At 36.4% G+C, this 25,838-nt stretch overlaps 1 protein-coding gene across 7 annotated transcripts in view; it reads right to left on the bottom strand.

The window, feature by feature from the left end:
* Positions 1-23,696, bottom strand: part of LOC134474449 (zinc finger protein 709-like) — a 49,970-nt gene extending 26,274 nt beyond the window's left edge. Inside the window, exons 1-4 of one of the 7 annotated variants that reach the window (XM_063242597.1) lie at positions 22,939-23,694; positions 13,022-13,148; positions 12,762-12,822; positions 11,136-11,212 (exon numbers count right to left, since the gene is read on the bottom strand). Coding sequence is in view for 2 of the 7 variants with exons in the window: in XM_063242602.1 (XP_063098672.1) it covers positions 11,136-11,212; positions 12,762-12,822; positions 13,022-13,148; positions 22,939-22,941 (268 nt within the window). In the remaining 5 variants the exon portion in view is untranslated. The other 6 variants (XM_063242602.1, XM_063242596.1, XM_063242598.1 and 3 more) reach the window with 6 other exon arrangements.
* Between the last annotated feature and the right edge of the window lie 2,142 nt (positions 23,697-25,838).

Here is a 25,838-nt window from a genome sequence, read left to right as displayed (position 1 = left end):
TGATTCCCCATTATGTGGCCTTGAAGCCTTATAAAATTTTCACTTATTAATTAGAAAGGCTTTATACTGGGCTTTTTGATATGGAAATATTTGAAGCTGTAGTATATGAAGTTTTATCCAAATATTTTAAGGAAAAAACAGACACTATGGTAACTACTATTCTTTAAAAAAATTATTTAGCCATTTCTTATGTTTATTTTAATTAAGGGAAAAATTTTAAAAATTAGGATATATAGTAGTAACTCTTTTTGATCTCCTATTAACTTGTTTTGAAGTCCTGTAATACTCCCAAGATCTTGTTTTGACTGATTAGACTCTGTTCCATTCTGTGCAATAGTAGCAAGTCTGAGGGTATAGGCAACTAATTTTAAGGCAATAAGATTCACAAAGATGCCCATTCTGGTTTGACTATTGTCTCCTTTGGAAGTCCTGTAATGTTCAGAATGCCTAAGTTTTATTGGTCTTGTTCTCCACTGTTTTGTCCAACTTTGTAATATCTAATGAGATAGACAATTCCTTTTAAGGAAACAAGAGACAATGTTGATAACCATTGTTAATAACCTTGTACTCTGTTCTACATCATGTGCTATGTCTATCCTTGGTTTTGACTTACAGCTTTGTTTTGCCATATTTGACTTTATTCTCTCCCCCCCCCAAAAAAGTAATAAGAACTAAGGAGTAATAAAATCCAAAATGTGTAAATTTTGTTGTAAAAAAGAGAGGGAGGGAAAAAAAAAAGAGCTCTAACGGATATAACAGCAAGTGTGTTTAGGGATGTTAAATAGCTGACTATATTAATGTTTTTGGATCATTGAACACAGCTGTTTGCAGTCTCTCTGTTTGAATGTCTACTTTGTATTCTTTGATACTGTGATTTGAGCAACTATTTCCAAGATGATAATATGTAATCAATTAACAGGTGATTTCTTACTGTTATGGTTTTTTTTTTTTGTAGTTCTGTATTTTGTGTAACCTTACGCTGCTTTGTTTTGTTCTGTGTTTTTCTCTTTTTCCTCTTAAATAAAAAAAAAAAAAAACCAAAAAAAAAAAAAAAAAAAAAAAAAAGAACCTGTGGTTTCCTGCCAGGACCAGCAAGTCAGGCCAAGGCACAAAATATGATTCCAAGTCTGGAAGAACTCCCTTCCTCACCTGGGGACCAGCCCGAGGTTGCCCACTGGGACCAGTGATTTGGGACCAGCGAGTTGGAACCAGGGAGTCGGGCCAAGGCACAGAATCCTTTCCCAGTCTGGGGTAATTCTCTTCCTCACCTGGGGACCAGCCCAAGGATTCCTGCTGGGACCAGCAAGTGGGGCCAAGGAACAGATTCCAATTGCAGTGTGGGGGAACTCCCTACCTTGCCAGCAAGTTCAGCATAGGCATGGAATCCTGTCCCAATCTGGGTGAACTCACTCCCTCACTTGGAACAACACTTGAAGCTTGAAAATACAGCAAAATGACAAAATGAAAGACCAAATGCAATCTCAAACATTCAGCCCATCTCAAAAAAGACTAGGAGCCATGTGCATAGAAGAAAACACATTCACCATAACAGAAATACCTGAAATAATAGTAACTGAAATAAAGAAGCAACTTTGGGAAGTATTAAAGAAATTCAAATGAGACATAATCTTGTAGGTAAAAAAAGACATGTTAAAAGAAATGAAGGAGATTCTGAACATATCTAAAGAAGACACAGTTAAAAAATTGGAGGAACTAAACAAAAAGATAGAATCCCTGGATGAACTCCATAAGAAACAAACAGAATACATAATGCAGATGCAAAGTGATATACAGGAAATCAAAAACTCCACTGAAAGTTGTAAAAACTGCCTCAATGAATGCGAAGACAGAATCTCAGACCTCAAAGACAAGATTGCAGCCAATGAACAGGAAAGGAAAGATCTTTCAAAAATAACAAGAAATCAGGAAATAACTATTCAACACCTGCAAGATGATGCAAAGCAGAACAACACAAGGTTGATAGGGATAAATGAAAAAAGGAGACAACATAAAGGATGTCAAGACAATATTTAGGGAAGTAGTAGCTGAAAATTTCCCAAACACGATATTGGAAACTGATATCAAGATCAATGAAGCATATAGAAATCCACATAGCCATAACCAAAATAAATCTACACCCTGACATATAATAATGACCATGCCAGAAACTGAGCAAAACAATAGAATATTAAAAACTGTCAGAGAGAAGAGACAGATCACCTATAAAGAAAATGTATCAGAATCACAGCAGACTTCTCAGCACAAACAACAAAGTCAAGAAGAGCATCCAGTGAAGTATTTCAGATCCTAAAGGAAAATGATTGCCAACCTAGACTGAGGTAACCTGAAAAACGGTCCTTCAAAATCAATGGAGAAATAAGATACTTCTATGACAAAGAAAAGCTGAAAAACTTCATGATCACCAAGCCAACTCTGCAAAGAATACTGAAAGACATTTAGGAAAAAACCTAGATACATTTAGGAAAAAACCTCTAAACAAAACAGACAGTTAAAAAGAGCAGAAAGATAAAGATGCAACAGCAGAAAGATAACATGTCAACAATACACCAATATATAACAGTTCTAACCATTAATGTAAATGGTCTCATTGGACCAATAAAAGAAACCAACTGGCAGAATGGATTAAGAAACAAAATCCAACCATATGCAGTCTGCAAGAAACCCATCTAAATCCAAAAGGATACTCGCAGACTGAAAGTCAAAGGATGGAAAACAATATTTCATGCAACAGGAACCAAAAAACCAAACCAAAACAAACAAACAAAAAACACAGAGGTAGCTATTCTGTTTGCAGACAATGTGAACTTCAAGCCAATAATGATCAGAAGGGATAAAGAAGGTCACTAAATACTGATTAGGGGAAAGCTCCAAGAGGAAGAGAAAACTATCTTAAATTTATATGCACCAAACTCCAGAGCACCCAATTATATAAAACAAGTACTAACAAAGATGAAAAATCAAATTAGCAGTAACACAATTCTAACAGGAGATATTAACACACCACTGACACCAATGGACAGATCAACCAGACAGAAAATGAGCAAATAAATAAAAGAACTGAATCGCACCTGTGAATAAATGGACTTAATAGACATATACAGAGTATTCCACCCAACAACAGAATACATTCTTCTCAGTATTACATCGGTCATTCTCTAAAATAGACCATATATTAATACACAGAGCATATTTAAATAAATGCAAAAGGGTTGAAATTATCCCTTGCAGGCTACCAGACCATACCATGATGAAATTAGAAATTAATCATGAAAAATACTGCAAAAATCCCACAAACACATGGAAACTGAATAACACTCTTGAGTAATCAGTGAGTCACAGAGGAAATTAAAGAAGAAATTAAACAATACCTACAAACAAATGGAAACACAAATACAACGTACCAGAATCTGTGTGATGCAATGACAGCTATTCTCTAAGGAAAATTTATGGCATGAGTTCCCACATTAGGAAAACAGAACAAATACAAATAAATAACCTGATGTTATACGTCAAACATCTAGAAAAAGAAGAGCAAGTCAAGCCCAAAGCCAAAAGAAAAGAAGAAATTATAAAAATAAGAGCAGAAATCAATGCAATAGAGACTAAAAAAACAATCCAAAAAATCAGTGAATCAAAGACCTGGTTCTTTGAAAGAATAAATAAAATTGAAAAGCCCCTAGTCAACCTTATTTAAAAAATGGAAGAAAATGTTCAAATACATGCAATAAGGAATAAAAGAGGTGAAATTACTACAGACCCTATTGAAATACAGAAGATCATCAACACCTGTTTCGAAAACCTCTACTCTCAAAGGTTTTATAACACAGAAGAAATAGACAGATTCCTAAAGCATATGAAGTACCAAAGCTAGGTCATGAGATGTAAATCTACTGAATAACCAAAATTCTATTAATGAAATTGAAAACATAATAAAATCGTTACCTACAAAGAGGAGCCCAGGCCCAGACAGATTCACTGAAGAATTCTGCAAGAAATATAAAGAAGACTTAATGCCAACACTCGGTAAACTCTTCAATGAAATGGAAAGGGAAGCAATCCTTCATAAATTGTTCTGAGAAGCAAATATTTCTCTAGTACAAAAACCAGAGGAGGACCCAACTGAAAAAGAGAACTACAGACCAATCTCCCTAATGAACAAGGATGCAAAAATCCTCAATAAAATATTGGAAAATAGGATGCAGCAAATCAACAAGAAGATCATATATCATGAACAAGGGGGATTCATCCTGGCATGCAGAGATTGTTTAATATATGTAAATCAATAAATGTACTACACCATATCAATAGAGCCAAAAGTTATAAGCACATGATCTTTACTATAGATACAGAAAAAGCTTTTGATAAGGTCCAACATTCATTTATGATAAGAACTTTGCAGAAAATTGGAATAGATGGTCCTTACTCAATATAATTAAGCCTGGCAATGACAAAACAACAGCCAGTACCATACTAAATGGTAAAAAATTAAAGACCTTTACTTTAAAATCAGGCCCAAGGCAAGGGTGACCCTTATCACAGCTCCTACTTAATATAGTACTGGAAATACTGGGCAGAGCAATTAGACGAGAGAGAAATAAAAGGTGTAAAGATACAAAAAGAAGTTAAATTATCATTATTTGCAGATGACATGATACTTTATATAGAAGATCCCCGAAGTGCCATTGAAAGACTCCTAGATATAATAAATTCAGTAATGTAGCTGGATACAGAACCAATACTCAAAAATCAATAGCATTCCTACACACTAACAATAAAGTCACAGAGACAGAAATAAGAGAGGCCACAACCTTCACACTAGCAACCAAAAAAAAGGAATTACTCTCACAAAAGAAGTGAAAGACCTATACAGGGAAAATTATAACACACTGAAAAATGAAATTGAAGATGATCTCAGAAAATGGAAAGACATCCCTTGCTCATGAATAGGAAGAATAAATATTGTGAAAATGGACATTCTCCCAAAACTTTTATTCAGATGCAATGCAATCCCGATAAAAATACCATCAATATACCTCATGGAACTTGAGAAATTACACCTAAAATTCATCTGGAATGAGAAGAAACCTAGAATAGCAAGGACAGTTAGAAGCAGCAAAAGCAAGGCAGGAGGTACCACAATCCTTGACTTGAAGACTTACTACAAAGCAACTGTAGTATAATCAACATGGTACTGGAAGCAAAACAGAGCTGAAGATCAGTGGAATAGATGAGAAGATACAACCACCACTACAAACACACTCAACTCCCTTATCTTTGATAAAAGGGCCAAACATGTTCACTGGAAGAATGACATTCTGTTTAATAAATGGTGGTGAAAAACTGGCTCTCCATATGCCTAAAACTAAAACTAGACCCATGCCTATCACCATGTACTAAAATAAAATCTAAATGGATCAAAGATGTAAATATTAAAACACAAACACTAAATCTATTGGAAGACAAATTGGGTAAAAACCTTGAAGACATAGGAGTAGGTAGGGAATTGATGAACAGGACTCAAACCGCATGGGAAATGCTTCCCAGAATCAAACATTGGGATCACCTCTTATTAAAAAGTTTCTGCACATCAAAAGAAATCTCCAGTATAGTGAAAAGAAAACCCACAAACTGGGAAAAAAATCTTAGTGAACTGCCCCTCAGACAAAGGACTTCTGTCTAAAACACATAAAGAATTTTCAAAAATGAGACCACCAAAATTCAAAGACCCAATCCAAAAATGAGCATCTGAGATGAATAAACAATTTTGACATGAAGTAATACAAATGACAAATAAATACATGAAAAAATGTTCACCATCAATGGTCATTAGAGAAACACAAATTAAAACCACACTGAGATTTCATTTCACTCCGGAAAGAATGGCCAAGATCAAGAAAACCACCAACAACAAATGTTGGAGACACTGTTGGGAAAAAGGAACTCTCTTGCACTGTTCATGGGAGTGTAGACTGGTGCAACCATTGTGGAGGTCAGTCTGGAGATTTCCAGAAAGCTGGGACTGGAAGCACCTTTTGACCCAGCTATTCTACTTCTAGGCATATTCACAGAACTGAAAGCATCATTCCATAGTGATATATGTGCACCCATTTTTATAGCAGCATAGTTTGTAATATCCAGATCTTGGAAACAACCTAAGTGTTCATCAACTGAGGAATGGATAAAAAAGTTATGGTGTTTTTATACAATGGAGTACTACTCAGCTATAAAGAATTATCACATTGTCATATAAATAAATGGACACAGCTTGAGACCATATTCAGAAGTGAAATAAATCAAACTCAAATGTATAAATACTGAATATATTCCTAGTATAAGAAATGATAATACATAGAAGTATGTGGTAATCATGATACCCAATCATATTGGTTTGAATCCATATAATGTTTTTACTCATTAAGTGCAATGGTTTTATCCTGGGTTTCTTGATTTTAGTATCGAGGATAGTGCGAATAGCTATTCTGAAGAAAATAACACATCATAAAAGCTAGTGCTGATTTAATATCTTCTTTGGAACTCCCATCAAGCTGTTGTACATATTTCCACTAGTTTTACCATGTTGTGTCTTAATATATTTTACTGTATGTGATAGTATAAATAAAAATTTTTACAGGCAAAGAGATAATATAGAAATCGTTGTTCATTTTCTGTTAACTGGCTCTAAATACCCTGTAATTCTTTCATACCCTTGAATGGCTTCACACTGTCTTGATATGATTGATTCTATAGTATACGAAGTTATACTCAAATAATTCAAGGAAAGAGGCACTATGGTGACTACTATTACGTTAGATTATCTGGTGGTGAAACAAAATGATGCTTTACTTGTTCAGTTCTGACCTGTGTTGTTCTATTACAATGTCTTTTTTATCTCGATATCCACCCTTTTTAAAAAAAATTATACTATTTTTTATTTTTTTCTATTAAAGGAAAACTAAATTAAAAAATAGCAGGATATATTATAGTAACTATTTGCTTTCCTATTAACCTGATTTGAACCCCAGTATTGCTCTCCCCATCTTGTTCTGCCTCATTTTACTATATTCTATTTTGTTTGATAGTATCAAGTTTGAGGGTAGAGGCAACCACTTTGTAGGCAATAAGATTTAATATGATGCCCATTATGATTTGACTATTATCTTCTTTTGAAATCCTGTAAGGTCTCCAGTGTAGATTTTATTGATCTTGTTCTCTACTGTTTTGATCAGTTCTATTATAACTGATGATATAGCAACTCTTTTGAGGCACAATGGTAACCATTTTTGATCAGCTGATATTCTATTTTTGATTCAAATACTATGCCCATCCTTATGTTCTAACCAAATCTGTTTTGTTAACTCACTTGAGGTTTTATTCTCTTCAAAAAAAAGTAATAAGAACTATGGGAGTAAAAAAAACTCAAAAGTGTAATTCTTATTGTGAAGAAGAGAGGAAACGAAGGTGGTCTAAAGGATATAATTGCCTGTTTGAGTGTGTAGGAAGGAAAACCATATTACTGAGCTTTTGTTGGATCATTGAACAGAACTGTCTGCAATCTCACTGTAGGAATGTTCACTTTAGATGCTTTAATTTTATAATTTGGACAACTGTTTCAAAGAAGACAATATATAACCTATTAACTAGTGATTTCTTACTGTATTTTGTTTCTTGAAATTCTGTATTATTTGTACCCTTTTACTGCTTTGTTTTTTTATGTTCTTTTTTTTCTCTTTAAATAAAAAAATTAAACCTGGAATTTATATCTTTTATTTATTTAATTTTTTTTTCTTGGTACTGGGGATCAAACTGGAAAGCTCACACTTGCCAGGCAGGGGCTTAAGCCACTGAGCTAAATCCCCAGCCCCACAATATATATCTGTCACATTTTATCATCTTCAGAGTAGTTGCCTCTACTGTTGGACTTGATACCAGCAAGCATACCAAATGTGAATAAAATCAGTCAAGGCCAAATAACATTCAAACAAACAAGCTTCAAATAACATCAGTCATAGTAAGACAGTGTAACTAATATAGAGTTTCAGTTTTAGTTAATAGAAAATTAAGGACAGATACCATCATAGTATAACCTTCTATTTTTGGGTTATCTCTCTGTGCCCTCAAATCTAAGGAGTAGACAGACCACAACAAAATATAATCAAAATAAACAGAGCAACAGAACTACTGTAGCTTTTAAATCCTGATTCACTTTTAACAATGTCCTCTGCCTTCTTTTTTTAGGCAATTCCTCACCTTTCTCCTTCTAAGGATACTATTATTCACTGTTCAGAGTGATATTGGTTTAGTCTCTTATGTTCAATTTCAGCATACATAAAAATAAAGACGTCAACTACGAACAGAATGAATGAGACACATTATGGTAATCATTACCAACTTCCCCAAAATCAGTCTTGAAGATCAAAAAAGGGTGCATCATCCTGTAATTATTTGATTAGTTCTATAATGTTCAGTATATATTCAATGCATGTGAAGATGGGAACAAATATTTTGAAGAAAACTAGAGACAGTAAGATAGAAAATGAACATCTCAGTGGACTTGATGTGAAACCTGTGTTTCCTTAACTTATTTCCTTGTGAACTGTTCTGTTTTGTCATGTTTAGTCTTACCATCTTTAAGATAAAAAACAAGTCTATACAACAGATAAGCATATTAATAAGTTCCTGTTGGATCACTGAGGTGAACTGTTCACAGTGTCATTATTTGAATATCACTTTGTATGCTTTAATTTTGTGACTTGAACAATTACTTCTAAGATAACAATATGTAACTAATCAACTAGTGATTTCTTATTGTTTATTTTTCAGAACTTCTGTATTATTTCTACACTTTTGGTTTTTTTTTCTTTAAATAAAAATAATTCATCAAAAATATAAAAATTAAGTTTTAAAGACAAAATATTAAGTACATAGACACTATTCATACTTGAAAGTGAAAAGCCCATTTCAGTTTACCATGTTTAATTACAAGATGCCATGCTGAAGCACACAGACACTTTAAAAAATCTAAAGAGGTATAAGTGATTAACTGAAAACCATAAAAAATATGTACTTGAGTAGAGCTCCACTTCAGATTTGTCATTTCTGGAAAATTTGTGAAGAAATATTGACATCAAACTTCTGTATTCATTATTTCTTCAGGTCTATTTGGAATTTTTAAACTAAACTTAGATCTAAACTGTCTGAAGAGTGCTGCTTTTTCTATGTATTTAACAACAAAAATGGATTGCCGTATTTCTCACATTGTTAATACACATAGGATCCAGTGAGCTCTTTCAGATATGCAGCAATGATCATGTGTGCTGAGATAAATACATAACACATAGGATTTATCTCTTGTGTGAATTTCTTCACATATTTTACTTACAACCTGGCTGCTGAAAGTGTCTCCACTAGCTTATGTAGACAGTGGTTCTACTGAGTGTGAATTGTTTCATGTGTTTTGCAATAACTGTGTGTGGTAAAAGCTTTGCCACATTGTTATATGCATAGGGTTTCTCACCAGTGTGGAGTCATTGATGTATTTTTTTTTTTCTTTTTATTGGTACCGGGGATCGAACTCACGACTGCCTGCTTGCAAGGCAGGCGCTTATGCCGCTGAGCTAAATCCCCAGCCCCCGAGTCATTGATGTATTTTACAAAATCCATGTGTGGTGAAAGCTTTCCCACATTCTTCACATAAACAGGGTTTCTCAACAGTGTAAATTTTTTCATGTATTGGACAATGAGCATTCCTGCTGAAACCGTTCCCACATTCCTTACATATATAAGTTTTCTTCCCAGTGTGAAGTTTTTCATGCATTATGCAATATGTACTTGTGCTCAAAAAATTCATGATGCTTACATGCACTGTTTTTTTCTTGAGTGTGAACTTTCATGTTGCTTACAACTTCCCTGTTGGGTAAAAGCTTTCCCACACTGCTTACATATATAGGGTTTCTCGCCAGTGTGAATTCTTTCATGTTGCTTACAATGTCCATGTGTGGTAAAAGCTTTCCCACATTGCTTACATACATAGGGTTTCTCTCCAGTGTGAATTCTTTCATGTTTCTTAAAATATCCCTGTGTGTTAAAAGCTTTCCCACATTGCCTACATACATAGGGTTTCTCTCCAGTGTGAATTCTTTCATGTATTTTACAATTTCCCCGTGTGTTAAAAGCTTTACCACATTGCTTACATACATATGGTTTCACTCCAGTGTGAATTATTTCATGTGCCTTACAATGCCCATGTGTGGTAAAAGCTTTCCCACATTGCTTACATACATAGGGTTTCTCTCCTGTGTGAATTCTTTCATGTTGCTTAAAATACCCCCGTGTGTTAAAAGCTTTCCAACATTGCCTACATACATATGGTTTCACTCCAGTGTGAATTATTTCATGTGCCTTAAAATGTTCATGTGTGCTAAAAGCTTTCCCACATTGCTTACATACATAAAGTTTCTCTCTAGTGTGAATTCTTACATGAACCTTACAATGTGCACGTGTTTTAAAAGCTTTCCCACATTGCTCACATACATATGGTTTCTCGCCAGTGTGAATTCTTTCATGTTGCTTACAATTTCCATGTCGGGTAAAACGTTTCCCACATTGCTTACATACATAGGGTTTCTCTCCAGTGTGAATTCTTTCATGATTCTTAAAATCTCCCTGTGTGTAAAAAGCTTTCCCACATTGCTTACATACATAAGGTTTCTCTCCAGTGTGAAATCTTTCATGTTTTTCACAATCTGCATGTTTGTTAAAAGCTTTCCCACACTGCTTACATACATATGGTTTCTCTCCAGTGTGAATTCTTTCATGTGTTTTACAATTTCCCCGTGTGTTAAAAGCTTTACCACATTGCTTACATATATATGGTTTCACTCCAGTGTGAATTATTTCATGTGCCTTACAATGTCCATGTGTGGTAAAAGCTTTCCCACATTGCTTACATACATAGGGTTTCTCTCCAGTGTGAATTCTTTCATGTTGCTTACAATGTCCAGATTTGGTGAAACCTTTTCCACATTGTTGACATATATAGGGTTTCCCTCCACTGCAATATTTTTCATGGATCTGAACATTGTGGTGTGTTTCTGCTTCTTTCACATTCACATTACCTTCTGCAGTACAAAGGAATACTTCTCTACACTGATTCCAAGATGTATGTCCACAGGATTTACCTAGCTTTTCATTTCTGTTAAAAAAAAAATACCACATATAGGATTGATAACTATATTACTAAGTTTTTATGGGAGAGTTGAACAAAACTGTTTGCAGTCTCGCTGTTTGAATCCCACGTCATATGTTTCACTTTTGTATTTCATTAACTATTTCTATGAGCAGCATATGTAATCACTGTCTTTAGATTTCTTACTGATTATTTTCATTTTGAAAGCGGTATCATTTCTACTTACTTTGTTCTTTTTTACTCTTTCTTTACATTAAATAAAAAAATAAGAAACATTCACAGTGAACTGGGTCTCAGTTTAATGACTGCATTAATATCAAGTTTTGTTTTTAATGCCTGCTAAGAAATTCTGACCATGAAATAACAGAATGGCCTTGTAAGACATGTTGAAACCAACCATTCCCAAAAGAATAATACACATGTAGAAATCTTAAAATTTGGTACCTTTTCAAATGCAGAATCTTTAGCTTCACTTTGGGCAAGGGTACATATGTGTATCACATACAGATCATTCTGATATGCTTCCCCATCACAATCTCCCTTCTGTGCTTAACCTGTAGTTCCCTTTTCCATATGGTCAGTCTTACCTTTCTGTATTAACTTTCTTTCATTTCATTCCACAATTTATATTTTGGTTTCTCATCTAAAAGAAATCCTGTGACCTTTTAGGTTTTATAGCTGAGCTATTTCACCGAATTGATGGGAGAAAGCACCACCTATTTCTTATGGCAAATGACATTATATTATTTATTTTTTGACATTATATAACACATTTTTTTTCTTTTCCATGTTGGGAATGAACAAAAGCTATTAGCATAAAATCTATAACTTTTTAAATCTGTTTTAAGACATTTTCACTGATCATTAAGCTGTGATGTTTGAACTTGAATTTGCCATTCTGCAAAATCTGATTCCTAGTGTGCTGGATTTACAAGAATGCACAATCACAGAGACTCTATTAACATTTTCCTTCTCCACAAATCCAGTGATAGATAGCTAAGCTTCTTCAAGGCCTGATCTATTATAACTTGATCTGCTTTGTATATGAGCAAGCATGTATCAGTATTTTATGTGGATTTTGAATTTTTAAAAATATATCCAGGACAAGTATGAGGGGATCAATTTCTAGAGACAACTGCACACTGATATTCAGAATGAGTGCACTTAACATTCCACCAGCCTTCTAAGAATTTTAGTCAGAATGGCTGATTCTTTAGAGCATGGCTTGGAAACACAAGCACTCTGTTTTATTTCAAATTCTATTGTAATCTTAATAATTTTTAGATAATGAATGTATTGTATTCACATGCATATATGGGTAGAAAAACTGAAGGGAGAATGTCATAACTCAAAGTGTATGCCTTTCGTACACATCTATATGCAATGACATACATTTTTATGATTTAATCCACTCATTATACATACCCTAGCTTATATGTCTTCGGAGAATATTACTGACAATAAATAGAATGGTGCCTCATTTCTTTGGTGGTCATTTTTCTGCTGACTCACTAATTACTCAGGAACATTCCTTCTCCTTATGAGCGCAAATTACCTTAAGTATCTCCAGTAAATTTTGCATTCTTTTTCAGCTTCCTGGATATCCACAAGTCCTCCTGAATTGTAGACATACAAATACCAGCACCCATTAGAATAATATACACAAATTAATAGATTTTGTTTAGAGTTATGATTTAATGTGCCCAGGTCTGAGCTATTTTTAAAAATATTTTCACATTGTTTTTAATGAAACAGCACTGATGAGTGACATACAATATTCTGACAGCATGAATGACAAAAGTATTTTGTCCTTACCTATTGCAGTCATGTTCCTAAAGGTTTCGCCCATCACATCTCTGTAGAGGTTCTTTTGGGATAGACTCAGCAAAGTCCACTCCTCATTGCTGAAATTCACAACCACATCCTCCAAGGTCACCACCTCCTAAAGCATCATACATATATTTCTCACACAAAGGTTGAGACACCAGGTTTTGGGAAATCTTATATTCTCTCCTACAAATTTGAATCAAAAGCAAAGTGTGGTGGTATATATCTATAATTCCAGCACTCAAAATGCTGAGGCAGGATGCTTTCAGTGAGTTCAGGGCAATTCTAGGCTCCACAGGATATTCAAATCTAGCTGATATACATACAGAAAGCTTGTCTCAATAAAACAAAACAAAAGTAAACAAATACAACCAAACAAAACAGCTGAATGAAGACTGATATCTTCAAATTTAAATCCATGTCTTGGTCATTAATTTTGTGTATATGCACATTTTTGAAGACAGCAAATTTGATGATAGATTGCAACTCACTGCTAATGTAAGAGTGAAATAGGAGCACTGATTCTTGTGCTGAGTCACTGCAATATTCCCTGTGTACTGTCTCTAAAGCAGAGCTCACAGTGAGAAGCCTGTTGGACCAGCATCCACAAAGCACAGAACCAGATAAATATCCCATCAATTAAATGGGAAGCCAAACAAGCACCTCCCTTCCCTGGTATGTGGTGATGATTTGCCAGACTGTGGCCTATCCAGGGGGAAACCAGCAGCAGCTCCTGAGATCCATGCCATGCTGCAATTTAGGACACTTGGAAGGCAAGCAAGCACCACTTCTCCCTGGTAAGCGGTGGCGGTCTCGCAGAATGTGGCCCTTCCAGGGGGAGAATCAGCAGCAACTCCTGAGATCCACGCCAAGTGGGAACTTAGGACGCTGTGAAACCAAACAACCGGCCTGTCTCCCTACTAAGCAGTAGTGAACCTATTGATGTACGGCCTAGAATCAAACATCCCACTTTCCTACCCTTCTTCTCCTGTCACCCCCCCCCCCGTTAGCAAATGGGAATCAGAAATCTGAGCATCTCCTGGGAAGCAGACCATAACGAATAAGGGGGCCTTCCTTGTACTATCTCTTTGGAGGCAAATATTTTTATTACTGTTTTGCTCTATTCTGATTAATGGTATTGCTCTATTCAATATTCTGTTTTGATAAGTACTATAATGTTCTGTATTTCATCTCATTTTGATATATGTGTTTGAAAGAACAACTATTGGGGCTGGGGATTTAGCTCAGCGGCATAAGCACCTGCCTTGCAAGAAGACAGTCGTGGGTTCGATCCCCGGTACTGATAAAAAGGAAAAAGACAAAAAAAAACTATTATAAAGATAATAAAGTATACTGTGATACCTATTACTGTTATCGCAGTAACCAGTTGTGAAGTTGTGTACCATTTTCACTGTATGATCTTAGTTGGCCTTATTCTGCCTTGTTCTGTTGTATTTTACCACTTTCAAAATTTACAAAAAGAAAAAAAATCTCATCAATCACTTTGATAGGCTATAGATAATGTCTCTTCAAATCTCATTTAGGCCAGTGAATACTTTGTACTTAATATACTTCAACAGCATTTTGAAACATGAATTTGGTTTCATAGAACAAAACATAAATAACATCCAATATGGTACACAAATATTAACTCAAATGTTAGTGAAAAATGCTTTTTTTAAAAAATAAGTATATAAAAGGGAAAGAGGCCCAAGCTGTAATTTATAGCTCACTGTCACCAAGCGTTCACTTTCAATTCACATATAAGAAATATGTCCTGTGAGGCTGGTGAAGGACGTCTTCCTTGAATTTGGGGCTATCCTAAGTTACAGAGCTGTCTAACATAGAGAAACCCTGACTGTGACACCCCACAGACAAAGTGAAACTTGAAAAGAGACTGCATAAGACACCTTTGGTTTGTTTTTAAAAATTATACCCATACAATATGGAAAAATTCCAAAAATATTCACACTTTATGAGAAACAATGTGGATATCTGCCATACAACAAAGAAAACACTTTCATAGTTGGGTATTTAGCTTAGTGGCATGAACGCCTGCCTGGAAAGCATAGGTCATGAGTTCGATCCTTGGTACAAAAAAAGATCCACATTTTACCTTCATGACACTGGGGCATAATTAGAGATAATCCAAGTTAGATCTCAAGTATGGAACAGAAAATTCATGGGTTTACAAGGATGTGAAACACTAATTGTTGCCAGAGCTGGATTTGATCACCTCAAGGAAGCAATCAGAACCCAACTTTAACTTCACACTTACTCTAAGAACTACCTGAATTTCAGTGAAGACCCTCTCTGTTGTATGCCCTGCTATTGGCTTCCTGCATTCTGTCAGTCACTTGTACATCCTTTCCACGCTCCTCTGATCCATCCTCTGCAGGAAACCCTTAATGCCTAACTATTGATATCACTGCAAAATTTAGAGCTTGTCCTTTACACCACTTAGTAAATTCCATTGCAGAGCATTTCCATATTTAACTGTCTGTGAACAACCAAGCCACTAAATCAGCTCTTAATTCAGAGATGACGCACCTATTCCTTTCCACTCAGAAGGATATCACGTGTATATGTCCATGCAAATGCCTAAATTTCAGCATTTTTTGATGAGAATTTAACAGGTAACCCTTTCAGGAATTTGTCCTTCACAAATTTTTACCCTGTCCTTGATAACACTTTCATATTTGCTTCATTTTTCTCAGACTTCAAAACCCTATGGCTGTTCTCACAAACCTAGTCTGTGAGCAGGCATGCCACATAAATAACTAAGTATGTTCAGAAATTATTTTGCACTGATCCGTATAATACACAAGAGTTCATCACTTGTTTGGGAAGCCTTTTTCCACTGAGGCACACTACTACACATCTCTGAATTCCCAGGACCTTTGCCACTACCTGTCATGAGGATGGAAATATGAGAACATACTATAAATTGAGGAGATCACTACAAATACAAAAAAACCCAAGTTTAAGTTGAGCCATTGTGGCTATGAGGCCCTGCATTACAGATATTACTAAACTTTGGACATTCCAGATCTGTGACTCTGAGGAAAGAGAGCAGAGACCTAGCTCATTACTGCTCTACAAGCTACAAAAAGTATCATAGTCAGGGTCTTCTCAAGCTCCTTTCAATGCCTAAGATTGTGGAGTTACCAGGCCAGCAGTGAATTTCAAAGATGATACTTGAGTCTGCTGCTGTCATAGTGAAGCCAGGGTCCTGGGGACCCCAAATCACCCTTGCCAACAGCAAGAGGCAAAAGGGACAGTGAATGACCCATGGACAATGCTGGAGGACCTCAGGAGCTGAAGCTAACTAAATACCTGAGGCTCCAGACACCGGAATTTCTTCTAAATACTTGTAACTGGTTTCACCCAATCCACCCTATCTCTGGGCTCCCATCCACAACCTCGCCATTCCATGGCTCCAGGATCTCTCAGGTTCTTTGCTAATCAGGCCACAGGACATCAAAAGTACTAAATGAGATGCAGCAAGCGTTTTGCTACCAGTATCCTACTCAGAAAAGGTAAATCATGCTGAGACACTGGAAGAGACAAAAGTCACAGCCAGCAATGGCCTGAAAATTGGACACTTCATATAGCCTGCCCCTTCATCACTGATTGACTCCTGCTCTACTGCTCTCCTTCTGAGTCAAGAATCAACAGGGAAAGGAACCCCTCCCTGCAAGAGAGGATCTCAAAAGATAGACTATAGTGCTGGGACTTCTGGAGCTGCCATTCTTCTACAGTGGTGAACTCAGCTCGACCAGAGGAGTGTTTGTACTGAAGAGCTTTACCTCAGTCTTTTAATTTTCAAATCCATTTTATTTCAATGAAAAAAGAACACATCAACTAAAATTAAATTTCAAAACATGTCAATCGGGGGTAACACTTGAATATACATTGCACACTGTAATCCCCAGATCATTCACCCAGAGCACAAGACATCTGTAATCAATTATCCAAACAGTACTGTTACAGACACCTAAGTTAGTTAAATAGTATTGGCATAAGGCAGGGCTAGGTCCTCCAAGGAGTCCATGCAGGAGACGAGATAGCATGCAACTATGGGGAAGACTGACACGTCATGCTATGGGCCAAGTCTCAAGACAAATGATAAGCAAATTCATCCATATACTAAAGACTGATATTCTAAATAGTGCCTTAGCACTCTGAGGAGGTCAGGACTCACCATTCAAAGAAAAGTATGCTTATTCTAAGGACTGACATTTTAAATATCTCCTATTATCCTGATGAACTCAGGTGTCACCCTCCCATAACCCTAAGGGAAATGTCACTGCTGCCTAAGAATGCCTGCTTCCTATGTGACTCCCTTCCCCTTTGTTCCCAATTTAATCAACTTTACATGAACTTATAATCTTATTGGCTACCATAGCTCTGTCCCATCTTATGCCCATCTGCATTGTGAGTTCCGATTTTTCCCCACCTTAAACTCAGCTTACCACATGATTTTGCTCTACAAAGTTCCCTAGAAAGACAGTGTTTGGCATCCCGCTCAGGACCCATTCTCTCTCTCAGGTGGCTTTCTTTCTCTCAAGAAGTACATTGTGCTCTTAATTTCTGTTGTTCCTAAAATTCATTCTTTGCCTTTAGAGAACACAAACTCATACCAGACTTAGAAGGTCAGGAATTTCATTCCACTATATCATGGTACGGTTGCCCCTATTTCTAACTAACTCAGCTGCCTGTAAATTTAAGAATTGTTTATCCATTTGACTTGGAGTAACTGTAGCAAATAAAATGTTCTTAATGAATATATGGATATATATCATTAAAATGAAAAAACAATTATCACAGTTTTTCTACCTAGCACCAGCCAACATTTTCAACTTTCAAGTATGTGGGAAAACAAAAAATAAAACCAACTCAGAAAATAGCAATCCTATAAGGGACAGTATATCATTCACTGTAATACCCATGTTATTGAGCAGGTATTTCATAGGCCACAAAAGAAACATTAAGCCTATTAAATACCAAGTATCAGTTTCAATAAATGTGCTCATAGCACTGCATCGTTGACAATTGTGATTTTTTTTTCTGTATGAGGGATTGAACTCGTGACCTTGTGCTCTCCAGGAAGCTCCTTGTGTCCTTGAGTTCAAACTCCAGACCAAACTACTTTAAATCTAAATATGACTATTAACAATGTTTAATTTGCCATTGACATATTTAGTTATAAATTTTGTAAATCTTAATTTTCACAAATGAAATTATTTTCTTTCCTTGCAGTTTAAATTACTTTTTTTTTAGGTACCGAGCATCAAAGCTACAACCTAGCACTTTCCAGGCAGGTGTTTCTGCCTCCTAAGATAAATCCCTGGCCTGTATTAATGAATATTTCACTTTATTCATTCAAATAGAACTGTGATTTTAGCAAAGGATATCAATGTAGAGAGAAATTGATATATAATGAGAGAGGAACTGGAACCTCAAATAGTTAATGCAAAAAACTAAGTACAACAATCACTGCTACAGGCACAGCTGAAGAAAGCCAGACCTGAAGGTGAAGATGAAGTGACCAGGTCTACATGGTCCTGAAGAGAAAAACAACAGTTTGCAATGTACTACAGTTACCACCACCTCCTCCAGGAAGTTCAGATGGGCATCAATTACCATACTCAATGACCAGAACACCTGGACTATTGTTCCCACAAAATGCCTTGGCTCTTTCCACATACCTTTTCTGGCTGACTTGTTCCCCTGTTGAATATTATTAGTTAAGCAGCTATAAGCTTATAGGTTGATAGTAGTCTGAGACCCACACTGTACTCACATTGTGATTTTCCTGTATAAATGACCCCTGAGAATAGGTCTGTGGCCAAAAACCCGAAGACCACTCCTGAAAATTCAGGGCTATTCTTCTTTCTTTTTTTCTAAGAAAATTTTTGAACTTCTTTTGGTTTATGACTTCATTTCTCAATGTTGTGAGACATTAAACTTGCTGCATTTGATATCAAACAGGGCAGGATTATATTTCTCTTATCTCAATTTAAATATGAAGTGTCTGCTAAAGGCATTGTGCCAAAGCCAGAATTTCAGGCTGCTTGTTTGCCCTGAGTTTAACATTTCCATGAGCTTTTAGAAGTCCTCAGTCTAGTGAACTGCAAATGTATTGGAGGAAGGAGGTCACTGTTGTGCTGTAGCACAATAGGTGCCATTCCTAAGTCTGTGTTAGTCCCTCCCTCCTGGATGCCACTACATGGACTTCTTTCCTCTGCAACATCATTCAATAATTCCCATTTTACATAACTCAAATTTCACTCAGCTCTATTATTGTTTGTTTTTAATAATTTTTCTGTCTACTTGGTTGCTTTTTTTTCATTTTAGTTTTTGATTTAAAGACATAGTCTCACTTTGGAGTTCTGGGAAGCCTTGCAATCACTATGTAGGTTAGGCTGTCTTTGAATATATGGCCACTCTCCTGTTTCAGTTTCTTCTTTGCTGGGGAAAAGAGGTGGGCATTATAGCACATGGTGTTTGTCTTTTTTCTCTTCTCCTTTTCACTACTATTCTTTCATTTCAGGGGCACTGATATTTAATCCTGAGGTTTGCCTGTGTCAGTAAGGTTTCTGCAGCTTGAGGTGATTTTGTGAACAATAATATAGGAAGCCAAGCAATCCTATTGAGAAATGTGGAATTTCATTAGCTGCTCTCAGCACCACTTGTATACAGAACCCCCACCCCCATTTCAGGATCTAAACAAGAGGCTCTGAACTGGAAAGTTAGAGATGTTTTAAAAGATAGAATCACCAAAAGATAGTTGGAAGTCATTTAGCTAGAATCTTATAATAATTTTTGCATGACAACTGTATTCTGCTTCTTTTGTTGAGCAGGTTAATTTTTTTCTTTGGCTACAGCTCATTTTGCTTTTCTCCTGGGACTTATACCCTGAGTGATTTTCCATTTTTCTGAGCGAAATACAGGGCACTAGTTAAATGCAAAGCTCAAGATGGCATCTATTAAGCCAACCTACAACACAACTAAGTTACAAGCCTCAATATTTTCTAGGGTACAAACACACAGATCTATAATCCCAGCACTCAAGAGGTTCAGACAGGAATGCTGCTTTGAGGTTAGGGCAATTTTGTGCTCCATAAAGGGTTCAAATCTAGCTGATATACATAGAGAAAACTTGTCTCAATAAAACAAAACTAAACTACACAAATAAAACCAAACAAAACAGCTGAATGGAGAGTGATTTCTTCAAATTTTATTCCACATCGTGGGGATTAATTTTTGTATATATACATTTTTGAGACAGCAAATTTGATGCTATATTGCAACTCACAGCTAACATACCAGCCAAATAGGAGCACTGATTCTTTTTTTTTTTAAGAGGAAAAAGAGAAAAACACAAAACAAAACAAAGCAGTGTAAGGGTACACCTAATACAGAACTACAAAAAAAAAAAAAAAACATAACAGTAAGAAATCACCTGTTAGTAGATTACATATTATCATCTTGAAAATAGTTGCTCAAATCACAGTATCAAAGAATACAAGGTGGACATTCAAACAGGGAGACTGCAAACAGCTGTGTTCAATGATCCAAAAACATTGATATAGTCAGCTATTTAACACCCCTAAACACACTTACTGTTATATCCCTTAGAGCTCTTTTTCTTTTCTTTTTTTCTTTTTTTTCCCTCTCTTGCACTGATTCTTATGGTGAGTCACCGCAAGAGTCCCTGTGCACTGCCTCCAAGGCAGAGCTCATAGTGAGAGCCTGCAGGACCAGCATCCATAAAGCAGAGAGGCAGACAAATATCTCATGAATCACTTTGATGTACTAACAGTAATATCTCTTCAAATCTCATTTAGGCCACTGAGTCCTTTGTTCTTAATATACTTAAGCAGTATCTTGATATTTAAATTTGGTTTCATAGAACAAAGCATAAATAACATCAAATATGATACATAAATAATAACTCAAATGTTCATGGAAAACTGATGTATGTTAAAAATGTATAAACAATGAAATCAGGTACAAGTTTCAAATTATAGCTCAGTGTCACCAAGTGATCACTCTCCATTCAGATATAAGAAATATATCTTGGGAGGCTGATGCAGGAGAACTTCCTTGAGTTTGGGGCTAGCCTAAGTTACAGAGCAGTCTGAAATATAGAAACCCTGACTGAGACACCCCACAGACAATGTGAAACTTGAAAAGTGACTGCATACGACGGCTTTGGTTTGCTTTAAAAATTATATCCATACAATATAGAAAAATTCCACAATATCCAACATTTCTGAGGAACAATGTTAATATCATACATAGTATGCAGAAAACACTTTCAGAGAGGGGTATTTAGCTCAGCAGCATGAACACCTACCTAGCAAGCTTGAGATCATGAGTTCTATCCCTGTTACAAAAAAATTCAAATTTTGCCTTCATGACACTGGGTCATAATTAGAGATAATCAAAGTTAGATCTCAAGTGAAGAACAAAGAATTCATGTGTTGACAAGGATGTAGAATACTGATTCTTACCAGAGCTAGTGTTTTTCACCTCAAGGAAGAAATCATAAACCAACTTTAACTTCATGCTTACCCTAGAACTACCTGACTTTCAGGGAAGACCCTCTCTGTTGTATGTCCTGCTATTGGCACTCTGCGTCCTGACAGTCACTTCCACATCCTTTCCACGCTCATCTGATCCACCCTAAGCAGAAAACCCTTCATCACTAAACTATTGATACCCCTGCACAATTTCAATTTATGGCATCTCCTTTACACCACTTACTAAAGTCCACTGCAGAGCATTTCCATATTTCAAAAATGTATATGATCAACCAAGCTATTAAATCACCTCTCAATTCAGAGATGACACCCACATTCCTTTACATTCAGAAGGATATCACTTGTATATGTTCATGCAAATGACTACATTTAGGCATTTTTCAGTAAGAATTTAACAGGCAGCCTTTTCTGGAATTTGTCTTAGCAAGCACACTTTACCCTGCCCTTGATGACACTTTTATATCTGCTTCATTTTTCTCAAAATTTAAACCTCTATGGCTGTTCTCCCAAACATCGTCTATGAGCACATGTGTCACATAAAGTATGTTCAGAAATTCTTTGCTTTGTTCTGTATAATACACAGCACTTCATCCGGTGTTTGGGAAGCCTTCCTCCACTGAGGCACATCACTACACGTCTTTGAATTTTCAGAACCTTTGCCTCCACCTTTCATGAGCATGGAAATATGAGAACATAGTATAAATTTAGGCGATCACAAAATACATAAATGCATAAGTTTAAGGAGAGCAGTTGTGGCTATCAGGTCCTGCAGCACAGACATTTATAAACTTCTGGCTTTCATATCTGTTGCTGACAGGAATGAGAGCAGAGACCTGGCTTATTACAGCTGCACCCAGCTTGAAACCACATCGCAATCAGGGTCTCCTCATGCCCTGTCCTGGGCCCAGACTGTTGGAGGAGCAAGGGCAGCAGGCGATTTCAAAAATGGCATTGTGGCCTGGTGGTATCACAGTGATAACAGCATTCTAGGGACCCAGAACTGTCCTGGCGCCAGCGAGAGGTAAAAGGGACAGAGGATGACTCACTGCTACCACTAGTGGACCTCAGGGTCTGAGGCTAAGCACACAGGCTCTAGACAGCACAGCTGCTTCTCACCACCTGTTTTTTTTTTCCTTTTCTTTTTCTTTCTTTCTTTCTTCATTTATTTCATTTATTTATTTATTTATTTTGGTCTTTTTCCTTTTTATCGGTACAGGGGATCAAACTCATGTCTGCCTGCTTTCAAGGCAGGCGCTTATGCCACTGAGCTAAACCCCCAGCCCCTTCTCACCACTTCTAACTGGTCTCAACCCGATTCCACCCCATTTCACTGCTCCCATCCCATAACATCACCATTGCGTAGTTTGGAGGTCTCCCAGGTTCTTTCTAAGCAGTCCACAGCGAATAGAAGCAAAAAATAGTGGTCTAGCAAACATTTAGTGCTCCCTTTTGTGCCCTGGCCTTGCAATTGACGCCATGACACCGGAAGACACCGCCTACCTTGGCCCGCCTGATTGGACAGTTCTTCAGCCAGCCTCTTCATCACTGATTGGCTCCTGCTCTCCTGCCTGCCTTCCCCACCAAGAATAATTGCAGAAAATAAAACACCCTGTAACTGTGGATCCCCAATGAAAGCTGGTGAGGCTTCTGGAGCTGGCTGTTTTCTGGAATGTTGACCTCAGCACGTCTGATGGGTATTTGCACTGAAAGTCTTTACCTCAGTCCTTGTTTTTTCTCCCAAACCCATTTTATTTGAAAGTTAAAAAGTAAAAAATGTGGTCCAGCGATTTAGCTTAAGCACCTGCCTGGCAAGCTAGAGGTCCTGCATTCCATCCAAGATCTGGCTACCACAAACTGCTGCTATAAACGTGGGTGCACATATATCACTGTGGTATGATAATTTTTATTCTTTTGAGTAGATACCCAGAAGGAGAATAGCTGAGTTGAGTGGGAACTGTAGACCTAGTTTGTGTGGAATCTCCACACTGATTTCCACAGTGGTTGCTTTACCACCAACAATGGAGAAGGGTTCCTTTTTCCCCCACAACCTCTGGAGCATTCGTTATTGTTTGATTTCTTGACAGTAGGCATTTTTTCTGGGGCAAAGTGACATATCAGTGTTATTTACTTTGCAATTCTTAAATGACGAGTGATGCAGAACATTTTATCACATATTTATTTGCTGTATCTATTTCTTCATCTGAGAACTGTGTATTTCACCTCAGATGCACATTTTTGGATTGGGTCTTTAAATCTGGGAAGACTGAAATTTTTTAGTTTTTCGTGCTCTCAATAGTAATACTTTGTCTGAGGAACAGTTGGCAAACATTTTCTCTCACGTTGTGGGTTGTCTTTCCACTCTGTTAGTTATTTCTAGCTGTTAAAAATTTTTCAGTAGGGTGACATTCTCACTTAATTCTCTTCGATTTTTGCTGTTCAAAAATCGACGTTTTCTTCATAAAGACTTTGCTTACATGAATGTCTTCAAGAGTTTTACTTACTCTATCTTGCAGCAGATTTAATGTTTCTGTTTTAATATAAGATCTTTGATCTATTCTGATCTTAGCTTAATACACTTTGAAAGATAATATTCAGAATGTATAGAGCCAGTTTTTCCAGCACCATTTATTAAAGAGGCTGCTTGTCTTCCAATGACTCTGTTTGGCACCTTTGTCAAAGATAAGATGGTTTAGTGGTCTGGGGTTGTTTCTCCATCTTCTAATTTGTTCCTTTGATCTTTGCATCTGGTTTTGTTTGTTTTGTTTTTTCTCAGTACCACATCTTTTTTTTTTAAACACAATACCTTTATAGTATAATTTCAAGTCAGGGATTTTGATGAACCCTATCTTTCCTTTGTTGCCCAGGATCACCTTTGCTACTCTAGGTCTCTTCTGGTTCCAGATGAATTTTAGGATTTATTTTGTGTAATTCTTTCAGATATGCTATGGGGTTTTGATTGGGATTGCACTAAATCTGTACAATAGCTTTGGAAGTATGGTCATTTTCACTATATTGAATTTCCCTACCCAAGACTATGGGATAGCTCTTCTTTTTCGAATATCTTCTTCAATCTCCATTTTGAGAGTACTGTAGTTTACAGTGTAGAGATCATTTACATCCTTTATTAGATTGATTCCTAAGTATTTCATTTGGTTGGATGCTATTGTAAAAGTTATTGTTTCCTTGATTTCTCTTTCCATGGGTTTTTTATTCTTGTTTATGAAGTCTATTGATTGTTGAGTGTTGCCTTTGTAACCAGCTATATTACTGAATTTGCTTCTTAAACTAAAAGTCTTTTGGTGGAATTTTTAGGGTCTTCTACGTAGAGTATCATGGCTTCTGCAAATAATGACATTTTAAGCTTTTCCTTTCCTATCTTTATTCCTTTTATTTCTTTCTCTTGTCTAATTGCTCCAGCTAGTTTCCAGGACTATATTGAATAAGAGTGGAGACAGTTGTCTCCACTTGTTTTGTTCCTGATTTTAGAGTGAAAGCTTTCAGTGTTTGTCCACTTAGTATGAGGTTGACTGTTGGTTTGTAATAAAAGGCTTTTATCAGATTGAGATAAAGATCATCTCCCCAATATTTGTAGGTTTTTTATTATGAATAGGTGATGGACTTTGTCAAAATCTTTTTTTGTATCTATTGAAGTGATCAAATGAGTTTTGCTTTTGGATTTCTCAATACGGTGTATTATATGTATGGATTTATGTATGTTGAACCACCCCTGAGTACCAGGGAATAATTCCACTTGATCATGATGTAAAATTTTCTTGAAGATATTCTGCAGTCTGTTTGCCAGTATCTTATTGGGGATTTTTGCTTCAATGTTCACTAGGCAGAATGGTCTGTAATTCTCTTTCTTATTTGGATTGTTCTCTGGTTTTGTTATCAGGGTAATGCTTGCTTCCAGGAATGAACTGAGAAGTACAATTTCCCATTTGATTTCATTAAATTTTGAGAAGTGATGGTGTTAGGTCTTCTCTAAATTTCTTATTTGTCCCTGCCATTTCATGGCTATCCTGCTTTCTTTCAAGGATCAGTGGACTCTTTCCATAATGGGCTGCAAATGTTTTCAGGATTCACGTTCAATCCTCCAGGAATAAAAATCCACTGATGTCAGAAAATATTCTGAGAACAGGCCAGGGCAGGACACAACAGAACAGAGAGTTGGAAGTCTCTGTTAGAGGCAGCAGACTTCATTTTCATGATTTTCACTCATTTCTATTAATTTTCCACCAAGAAACCCAGTA

The sequence above is a fragment of the Cavia porcellus genome, unplaced genomic scaffold (assembly GCF_034190915.1).
Source record: "Cavia porcellus strain 051 isolate PalLab524CR breed Dunkin Hartley unplaced genomic scaffold, mCavPor4.1 scaffold_32, whole genome shotgun sequence".
In the NCBI taxonomy this organism is placed as follows: Eukaryota; Metazoa; Chordata; class Mammalia; order Rodentia; family Caviidae; genus Cavia; species Cavia porcellus.
The sequence above is the reverse complement of the archived record's forward strand: the minus strand, read 5'-3'. Positions and strand labels throughout refer to the sequence as shown.